General features: G+C 47.7%; 1 protein-coding gene across 3 annotated transcripts in view; it reads right to left on the bottom strand.

Annotated features, from left to right (window-relative positions):
* Window positions 1-1,175: 1,175 nt before the first annotated feature.
* Window positions 1,176-10,635, bottom strand: part of fam49al (family with sequence similarity 49 member A, like) — a 23,518-nt gene continuing 14,058 nt past the window's right edge. For 2 of the 3 annotated variants that reach the window (XM_040189562.2, XM_078080947.1), the window contains exons 4-12: window positions 8,061-8,182; window positions 6,973-7,078; window positions 5,163-5,299; window positions 5,008-5,085; window positions 4,711-4,827; window positions 4,357-4,436; window positions 3,998-4,124; window positions 3,155-3,225; window positions 1,176-3,061 (exon numbers count right to left, since the gene is read on the bottom strand). In XM_040189562.2, the coding sequence (XP_040045496.1) occupies window positions 2,998-3,061; window positions 3,155-3,225; window positions 3,998-4,124; window positions 4,357-4,436; window positions 4,711-4,827; window positions 5,008-5,085; window positions 5,163-5,299; window positions 6,973-7,078; window positions 8,061-8,182 (902 nt within the window). In that variant the 3' untranslated portion in view covers window positions 1,176-2,997. Of the gene's footprint in view, window positions 3,062-3,154; window positions 3,226-3,997; window positions 4,125-4,356; window positions 4,437-4,710; window positions 4,828-5,007; window positions 5,086-5,162; window positions 5,300-6,972; window positions 7,079-8,060; window positions 8,183-10,532; window positions 10,616-10,635 lie in introns of those variants that run through there. The other variant, XM_078080948.1, reaches the window with a different exon arrangement.

The following is a 10,635-nucleotide window of genomic DNA, read 5'->3' as shown; positions in this document are numbered from 1 at the left end:
GCTGCAGCATCTTCTTGCTGCTCTCTTTACCAGATATGACTGCTGGCAGGCCCCTCCTGTGTCCCCCGGCCCCACTTCACACCGTGCGGTGCAAAAAACCCTGTCGGGACCTGAATTCAGATGGCAGGAGTGATGGTGATGATGGTGTTGCGCTTAATGGATGTTTTAAAGGTGTTTTGATCCACTGTTACATATTCGGAAAAACAGATCAATGCCATCTTTCCTCTTTTTTGTAACATATTAAAGCATCGGAAGGTCTTTATTAAAGGGAAATAAGCCTCTTCTTTTTTGATCCGATTGTATTTTTTGCTCAGTCTTTCATTTTCTTATCCTTTGCTGCCTCCTTGTGGCCAGTACATAACTACATAACTGTCACAAGCAATCGATTCCCAATTCCAATCCAGCCCCGATCTCATTCTGGGTTGAGTGAGTTGTGGGAGAGCTTCCTCTTCAAGCTTGTTTCTGCACCTTGAAGAAGACGTCTTTGTTCACTTCGCACTATACGAGGAAGACGACTCGCGTGGGAACTGACGCTCACTGCCGGGCTGGAGGTCATGTGAGGATTTCAGTCTGGATCTAAACGAGAAATGTGTGCGTCTGTGTTTGATGTGTGTACACTAACGGTTCACACCCTTCCTGCGATGTCCTTCCTCGCGACTTCATCAAAGTGCTGTTCACATCGTCTCGACTGAATATTCTTGAGAGAAAATTAAAACTATGCAATATTACACTTTGCAGTGCTAAAATAGCCTCATGCATGACGTGATGGGTTTGTGCACATTCTATTTGAACGAATGTCGAAAGGCTTCCGCGCTGCTCTGAGGTGCTTTTTTGGACATTTCTCTCGTTTTATTTAACAGTAGCTTGATTTCACCTCTGCAGACGTTTTCTTACCGCCGGTTGTCAGGTGACCTTACTAAGAACAATAATAACTAATCCACACCTGCAGTTTAGGTTGAAGCAGGATTCATCATCCAGCACAGATGGTTAAGATGGTTTAGTGCATCGAAAATTGACCTTTTATTTCTTATAAGAGAAAATGTAGCTTCCTTCCTTAGATTCCTTGTGGAGCCGCGATGGCTCTTAAAAAGCTTTTCTGTTCATCAAATTAGCAACGGCGTTAAATGTGATCATGGATGGAGCTCTAAAGCTGTACGGACACACACCACGCGTTGTTGAATGTAATAAATGACAAGTTTATTGTTGCACAAAATGTACAAAATAACAAGCAAATGGACGGCTCCTACACCCCCCACCCTCCGGTTCACCTGCAGTAATGAAGCTGATTTTCTGAAACCTATGACTACGGCAAGTCCGATGGCCCAAGCCAAACGCATGGTACTTCTGAGAGACAACACATACCCAATTTCAGCGTCACTGAACAATTAAAAATGAATAAAAACACCTTATTTACACATTTCTGTCAGAACTTTTACAACATGCCATCTATATATGTATACAGACTATGCTTGTTCGCATACCCCTGTATAGAAAATATATTATAAGATCAAATTAAATTAGACTAAGGGCCTATAGACATCCAAAGTACAGCACTTCTTCCTCCGTTTGATTTTTTTTTTTTTTTGATTTTTATTTCCCGCTTCAATTATTTCGTTCTTTGACAACCTCATACTAAAAGAAATAACTCTTATCGATGCAGATTCCCACGTATGTTCTGTTCATCCCTTGAGGACCCAAGGCGACCGCACGGATGCCCGTTGAGAAAAGCCTCACATATTTACACCGGAGCGCTCAGAGATCTGCCTTTTGGAAATGTGAATCTGACGGCCTTATTTGTGAGTATCGTATCACATATTATGTCCTTGAAATAATGATCGGCTGATGTTTCACGGGACCGCAAGACCCCGTCTCCGCCCCTCCGCCCCTCCCAATCCTCAAACTTGGCTTCATGGTGGAAGAAAAGCAAAAACAGCTTTGGCACTGGGTGAAGAAGTAAGTGTGCTGTGGTTTCCTCGAAGGCTTTTTGAGGCCTTTTTGAGCACTAATGTAAGAAGCTTGAGGCAGATGTTCTCTGAACGTGAGCCTCAACGTATCCGTGCAAAGCCAAAAAGGGACGAAGTGACTGATATCTTACAAGATACAGCTGCGATATCTGGACCACATCGGCACCATGGAGATGGAGAGAGAGCGGCGTTGTTCAAGTAAAGCCGGAACAATCACATGATGTTTTGTGCTGGAACACATTGAGCTTCAGGGGACACAACGTTGGATCGAGCTTTTTGTTTACTTGGAAAAGCCACATGTCCCAAGGATGGATGGGTGAGGATAGGGGTGAGGGTGGTGGGAAATCAGGGAGAATAACGGAGGTGGTCCCAAAAAGACTTCTCGTCTCCTCGCCTCCTTTCCTTCAGCTGCACCGATGCAGAAAGTGGACAAAACAGGTGGAAGCAAATCTCCGGAGGGCCTCCATCACATTGCTTCATGGATCACCTGAAGGTGGAGATCAGTGCAGCTGACGGAGACAACCTCCACAGCCTAAAGCCTCCTGAGCGGGTGGGGGGGCCTCAGGGATTTGGACCCCTGCGGGCGGGGGGGCGGAGATGAAGTTGTTTGTGTGCAAAAATACTTGTCAGACTACAGCTGGAGCATGAACCCTTTTTCTTTTTTACATTTTCAGCTTGCCGCGGTTCTGACCTTACGTTTTTTGCAATATAGCTTAATCTTTAATTCTACTTCTTTTTCACCTGCTGCATGTGTTTCACTTATTTTTAATATATATCTATATTTCATTTTCTGGCTTTTTTTCTTCTCTTTTCTTACTTTACAAAATGAGAGACAGAATGATGGACAGCTGACAATATATATAATAGTTTTCCCTCTTATTCTCATCAGGTTTAAGCCCAGAGATGATTTCCTTTGTTCGTTGTAAACAAACGGGTTTATTGGCCACTCCTCCTCCTCCTCGCCTCCTTTTTCCGCCTCCTTCAAGTGCACTCCTTCTCCCCCCCCCCCCCCTCCTCCTCCTCAGGGCCCTCCTCATTGCAGCAGGGCCCTGATCTGTTTGGAGGTGCTGTCGTCATTTAGATGCCGTGTCGTGTACCTGAAGAGGAGAGACGTGTTTTAAAAAGGAGGATTTTCTCGTGGGTGTTTTTCTCTGTCGCGCACACACACACACACACGCGCACACACACACCTCAGTGCGTTCAGGAGTCCCTCCACACTGTTGGACGGCTGCTCTTTCAGCACCTTGATGCAGCCCTTCATCTGGCCGGAGCAAAGACAACGCGGCGGGTTAGAGGACGTCCTGCTGCTTGAGCGCCGTCTCAAAAAGCACACGTTTAGACAACGATACATGTTGAAATATTTGAAATAAAGCAAAGTCTGGTTGTTTTCACAGGTGAATTTTTGCACCTCGCGCTGTTGGACTCAAAAAGGTTAAAAATATTTAGTATTTTAAAGGGTAAAGCAAAAATATCTCATTATATATATATATATATTGATTTTCAGGGCAGCCAGTTTTTAATGCTGATTGTTAATCAGTCACTTTTTGTCTCAGAGGGAACAAATCCAACTCATTTCCAGCTTCCTACTTTCGGACGGTTTCTACTGAACATGTTCTCATGCTTTAATAAGAAAAACTGTCCGTACATACTGACCGAAACACTTTTAGTGTTTAGAGAATCTCCTTAAGTTCCCCTCCTGAAAAAAAGCCCCCAGATACGCAGAATTCATGTTCGCAAGAAGAAGGAAGTTTTTCATGACTTTTCTGTATTTAACGTCTGACAAAGCAATTCTTCTGAGGGCAGAACTTTGCAGCTTTTGCCAATGTTTTACTAGAAAATGTGTGTGTGTGCGCGCATTTTAGTTAATTAGCCAAACGACCTCATCGGGTGCAGGAACCAACCCGACCGCGGCTCTAAATGCCTTAAAAGCCTTTTAATGCGATCGCACAGACGTCTTAAAGGCTTCTGTCCGCCACAAAGACCCACGTTTCACAAGAAGACGTCTTAAACGCAGGTCACCGCTGCGCACTCACATCTATTTTGGAGGTCTTGGCGAAGGCCCCTACGGGGTGAACGTGGTCGTAGAGGATGATGACTCCCACCATCACCCTCATGCAGAACAGCATGGTGTCCGTGTTGGTGAAGCGACAGCGGTACTCCCTGCAACGTTGCACAAAAAGAGACACGATGAAATGATGTTACGTGAACTTTTCTATTCACATGAAGACATTCAGCATTTTAAATGCAGCATGAAAGACTCTGACTCGATCCAGTGTGCTGAATCAGCGGCTTACAGACGACCTTTTTTGTGTTCGCTCTGGAAAAAGGCTGGTTAATTAAAATCCGAGTGGGAGGCGAGCGGAGGAGGAGAGGAAGCGAGGAGAGCACTCACGGAGTCTCCAGCATGACGCGGCACACGCAGGCCATGGTGCTCAGACAGTCCGTGGTGTCCTCGATGGGCAAGGTCTTGTTCTGGAGGACGGGGACAAAAAATAGCCTCTCTGCATAAGGACGACATTGGTTTGAATGTTTGGAATTGAGACGGACGATCATCCGTTCCTGCGTGTGATTGAGCTGAGTGAACACAATGTTCTGCCACCAGGGGGAGACGGAGCACATCGTGAGCTCCAGACTTAGCAAAAAGAGAGGGAAAAGGTTTTGATCGTGTTTTTTCCAGGCCTGTTTCTCCTTAACCGGCGGCCACTGAGAACCGATCCAAAGATCCGATTTAGAATTGTAATCCTACCTCTGAAACAAACTTGGTGGTGGCGTTACTCAGAGTCTTCAGCATCGGTGTCGCTTCGGCGTAGAACAGAGACATCCGATTGGCCATCTCGTTGTTGACCTCGTTCTCCGCTTCCAGCTGTGGAGGCAAAAGCACAACGGGCATCTTTGACACGGCAGCGATCATCAGGTCCGATAACCGCGGAATGTAAAATGAAGGTGTCTCTGATTTGTGTAACTGGAAAACGGGTAAAAAGAAAAGCGCATGTTGTCGGGAGGAAGGGAGCGCGAAGAGAAAAGGAGGCCAGGAAGTCCTCACCTGCTGGTTGTTCAGCCTGTTCCTGCTTATAGTCCTCCTGTAGTAGCTGAAGTCGTTCTGAATGGCTGGATTGGTCATCTGGGAAGGTGATGGAGAGAGATTCATGCTATCGATCTGTCTCTGAGGGCCGGGAATAAAAAAAAGCCCCTCGTTACCTTGAGCTCATCGAAGCTGAGGGTGAAGTGAAGGATCTCGGCAAACTGTTTGGCCAGGGCCTGCTCTCTCTCCAGGTGCTGCATGGGAGCGTACGGCGGGCTGGTGAGCGCCTCCAGCAGGCTGCGCAGGGCGTTCTCTGCAGACACACTCGGGCGTCAGAAACCAACACCGAGCAGCACAGACTTCCTATCCGGCCGCCACCGTCTCCAATCTGCCCCAGATCCGAATTCTCCTCCACGGCCACACGGATTTCAGAACAGAAACACTGCGGCGGCGGGAAGATTTAAAGAGCTTCGGACGGCTGGATTTCACTGTTAGATGGGCTAACTGTTGGGCTGTTAGAGACGGACCCGGCACTTTTAGATCCCTTCTGAGGATCGGGCTCGGGTCCTCAAACAGCCCTTCAGCCTGAAATTAAACATTTACTGGGAACAGAAATTAAGTATTCGAGTCCTTGAGGCTTAAACGCAACACGGCTGGTTGACTGTAAAAGTGATTTTATGCTGACATTAAAATTACAGCTTTTAACTTCATGGATTATGAAATGTAGTCCGTTCATGTTCCCCTCAGTAATCCTCCCAATTACTCTGGTTACACTCCACTGATTTAACACTAAATTCCCCAAAATTGTAAATATTGATGCACAATATTTTATTCCCTGCATTTTTCTACCTGGTGAAAACATGGGGCCTATTTTACCCACGATGCACTTCGACGGCCAACAGTTTGTTCAGGTTAATTTGTGGTACCCTAACATAGAGACGAGAGGTCTCTACTAAATGTTTTGGATGATGTGGCACAGAGGTCACGCTGCTGCTGCCGTATCCGTGTCCATCCCCCGAGTCACATGTGCTACTGAACCTTTCTGCTCTGCTGCCTCCGTCAAATCGGACACCACCAGATCTGGACCTGGGGGGGGGCTCTGTGAAGTAGCAATGCCTCAGAAGCAAAGTCCTCCGAGGCCCCCTGCCTTCCTCCGCATTAAAAATGCACAAGGGCCTTCTATAAATACAGCGGTGGAGTGTTTCATCCGAAGGGCCCGGCCAGAAACCCACTCGCCCCCCTGCTGCTGTTAGCGCGGAGCAGATGCTCCATAACCGCCGATTCCTGAGGGTCTGCATGCTGACGGTTTGGATGGAGGGACCCTGCGGCTGTTTGTTTACTCTATGTGTGACCCCCCCTCCACCCCCCTCCGCTTGTTGTCCCCCTTTGGTCTAATAAACAACTCTCCAACTCGTTAATATTTGATCGCTTTCTCTCCGGTGGGAGGGCGACAAGAGATCCGTTGGACCATTACTCATGGACGCATTAGCGCGGATACATTATCATTACTTATTGGTCGTCCCTCCTTCGCCGGTAAACTGAGTACACAATGTCCCCGAGATCGAAGTAATATTATTGGAAGGGAGAGCAGAGGCGGGAGCCAGCCGACTCTCTCTCTCTCTCTCTCTCTCTCTCTCTCTCTCTTTGTGCTGGACCACCATGTACCACTGTTTCCGTAGCAACAGCTGCCTGGCTGCTAGGTCAGGATGCTGCAGAGATGCTTAAGAGGACATTGGTGTGTGTCTGTGTGTGTGTGTGTGTGTGTGTTAAGGAATTCTCCCGGACTAAAATTGCATGTAAACTCTCGACAGCATTGACGGCACAGGATGAGGCTGAATGAATTTCCTTTTCACACAAACCTTTTGTCACAAAAAGTGACAAGCGGAGACCAAAGGAAGGTTTTTCGCTTTGGGGCTCTTTGCGGCCTTTGCGGGAGTCTGAGTGTTATCGGGTGAAATCGCCGTGCAGTTCTGCAGCTCTGCTCACCCAGTCGGAGGGAAAACTCGTAGAAGCGCTTCAGCTTGGCCACCAGGGGGCAGACTGCGTTCCAGGCCTTCTCCTGCAGAGCGAGGTCGCCGGGGTTCTGGATGGCCTGCAGGCGAGGGAGGACGGGAAGATGCACAGATTCAGCTCTCTGAAAAAGCTCCCCTCTGTTGCTTAAAGTCACATTTCACTTCAGAAAAACCCGTCTAGCTTTGATCCATCTTATTTCAGCTCAGTTGGTAATTGACTTTCGTTACCAACAAAGCCTAATTTGGTTTTATTGACAGGGCACATATCAATTTATTATTTGGTTGTAGTGATAAATTATTCAACAAAATTGAGCAAACTATCGACCGGACGTGTTACAAATCTGAATGCAAAGAAAAAAAGACTTTGAGATGGTTTGATTTCTAACTCTTGACCACTTCTACCACTGCTCACATAAACATAGTTCCACCTGACAAGAGGCTCACTTACTGAGGCACTGAGGTTACATTGGAAACAGCATCTTTGGGGGACTATTTACAGTTGGGGATTAATGGGCATTTGGTAGCAGCAGCAGCGTGTCGGATTCAGGGATTTACTCACTGGATGTTTTTGGTAATGAAGGAAGATGTCAGCTTGTTGCGACTCGCATGCAACGGCTTAGAATTACGTTCACACACAACAGAAGTGCCGTGTCCATTGGAGGGACAGATTACTGCACTAATAACAATAATGAGGAGGAACTTATTAATTATTATTATTCATTTGCTGTCTTCTTTCCTGTGGTTTTTTGTTGGGTGCATGGTTTGACATTCATTAGTTAATCTAAAATAAAAGGCCCCCCATGTTAGGAAGCATTTGTTAATGAGGCGATCAAACCGCTGCAGAAGGCACCGGTTCGCAGGACGTGTCTCATTATCCGTGTTCACCGACGACAGATTTGTTAATGATGATGTTTGCGCCTCGGCCACAGCTCTGCCAACCAGGGAACCGCCGGCATATTGCGTGAAGTGTTTGTTTTTGAAGAAATACCTTCACAGGTTTTGTGCCTCGTGCATTCTGCACCGGTGCACAGACCACGTGAGTCGCACTCCGACTGAACTCACTTCTCGTATCTCCTGTCCCGCGCCGTTGTACGACTGCAGCTCGGCCAGGATCCCGTGAGCCTCCTCCAGCACGGCGCTGACCTGGTTCCACACGGCGGTCTCGGCCTCCGTGGGTTGAGCATCTGGGAGGATGGAAGGAAGGAAGGAAGGAAGCGGAGTGAAGAGGGAAGTGAAAGTGTGATGGGAGGGGTTTCGGTCGGAAACATTTATGTGAGATGGAAAGACGGGCCGGGGGGCGGGAAAGCGAGAAGAAGGGGGGAGAAGATTAGCGAGGCTTGAGGAGTTGTAAAGATGAAAAAAATGCAGCCGTCTACGTTGAAAGAAGCCGGGCGAGTAAACGAATAAGCCGAATTACCCGCCGTGGAGTTCTAATAGAGACCCGCGAGCCACGCTCTGTCACACAGGGTCGGTTTGAGCACAGTGTGGATACGAAAGGACCAGAAGATGACAGGTTGGGTTTCCCCTCTGGGGACTATTTGGACGAGGACGCAACTGTGAAAGCTGCTGGAGTCCTAAACCGCAGTCCACATTTACACGAGTAACACTCGTTAGATTAACGTGATTCTCGCTGCTTTTTGCCTCCGAGTCACACTTCTGCTCACGGGAGGGAGGTGTGCGACAGGGGACACGATTTTAGGATGTGGCCCCTTGAGTCATCGACGTGTTTCCTTTTCTAAATGTGTGACTCAGGTATGAAGCGAGAGTGGGAGTTTGCCCAACCAGCTCTCTGCAGCACGCGACAGCGCCAACTCTTCCTCGCCTCCCTGCAGAGAAACAGTAATTATGGAATATTTGCCGTCCAACGTGCGCCCTAGAGGATTTGGAAAAGCTGGGCTATTGCTTGGGATTAAACAAAAACTGTCCAGCTTTTAGGCTAAGCTAAGCTAAGCTAAGCTAAGCGACTCCTGTCTGCAGCTTTAAAGAAAAATTGAAAATGCAATATGAGGCAAACCAAATAATAAAAGCTTTAATTTATCACGTGAGAACGAGCGGTTGCTTCTCACGTGCGGCACGGCGGGAGAAGGAAACTCTAAATGAGAAGTTCCCCAAACGTTTAATTCAAAAGGTTTTAGCGCTGGATAATAATCAGCATTCAGCCATAAATAGTCCACTGAATTCTCAGAACACGGTTTGAAGCAAACTTTGGGCTGTGGGACAGAGTTGACAGTGTCTCTGGGTTGAGGAGAGCTCACAGATGGCACCGGGTTTGTTGAGGAGGGGGATGAGAACGGCGGTGGGTGAGGGGGGGGTGGGCACTTGTCGAAAGCTGCCATCCCTCAGTCTGACTCACTTCACTTGCTTTTGAAGTAAAGTGAATCACAGGCATGATAAATGAAGGGGAGATTCATCCCGTTGGACAGCTGACGTCTCTGGCCAGCGGTGAGCTCTCCCACTCTGACATCCAGTCATTGAGGAGGAGGAGGAGGAGGAGGAGGAGGAGGAGGAGGATGAGGAGGAGGAAGAGGAGGAGGAGGAGAGAGCCAGCTGGTTGGGGGGGCGGTCGAGGAGGAGCAGAAGACATTGCGGTACACTGCAAAACATCCCCATCTTAACAGTTCATTTCGTCTCATAATCTTACCTTTTTACTTTTTTGACAAAATGTCATTTTATCTGTATTTGTTAGCAAAGCTGCTAACACGCTAAACTAAGATGGTGAACATTATTACAGCGTGTCTGCCACACATACGTTCACATGCACGCTTCCCATTTGGAACAAGGGCAATAACCAACATACTTGGTGCACGTAGCCGCTGTGTGCGTGTTAGCATGCTGACGTTAGCGTTAATGGTTAAAGCCTCACACAGCTGCTTATGTGGTTGCAGACTTGACTTTTTTAACTATGAAATCTTCTATTCTACGTGTTGCACAACTATAGAAGACGCACAAAATGAAATGCTCAGACGGATTTTTTTCACACTGCAAAGTTTAGAATTCGCTGACTAAAGGAAATTGAGAAAAGGGGGAAGATCGAGGTGGTTTCCTTTAACGACCTCTTTCTCTCTGTCAGTTTCCCTTCATCGCTCGCTCACTCAACTTATTTGGAGGCACTCACACGCAGGCATCTCAAACATACAATCGGTCGCACAATAGGGGACGAGGAGATGAGGAGGCGGAGGGATGAAGATGGGCTTTTCGTTCAGCCATCGTCCTCCCCGAGCAACAAGAACCCGCACAGGACTGGCGTTCACCTTTTAGAGTCCGGGTTCAAAGCATTTGTTTGGTTTGTTGTTTGCCGTGTGAATGAGAATCTGGAGAAGGAAGCCAATGCCTTTTCTCAGATGCCAGTCCTCGGAGCAGAAATCGAAAAGACTCAACAATCGAGTGAGGAGAAGAGGAAGCCGAGGAGGGAGAACGGGGGGGGGGGGGGGTGGGGGGCGAGGTGGCCGGCTGACATCCACGAATGAGGAAAAGAAAGCGGAGGCAACGAAGACAAAGGGATAACTCATAAAAATAAGAAGCGGATGGTCTCACGTTCAAAGTCAAGGAAAACTATCGGGCCATGCTCAAGTTCGGCGCAAGCCAGCACTTTCAGGACGTTTTCCCCCCCCCCTGCAGCCCCCCTGGAACAGAGAGA

The sequence above is a fragment of the Gasterosteus aculeatus genome, chromosome 10, assembly GCF_964276395.1.
Source record: "Gasterosteus aculeatus chromosome 10, fGasAcu3.hap1.1, whole genome shotgun sequence".
NCBI lineage: Eukaryota > Metazoa > Chordata > Actinopteri > Perciformes > Gasterosteidae > Gasterosteus > Gasterosteus aculeatus.
Note: the sequence above shows the minus strand (reverse complement) of the source record. Positions and strands in the feature narration are given on the sequence as shown.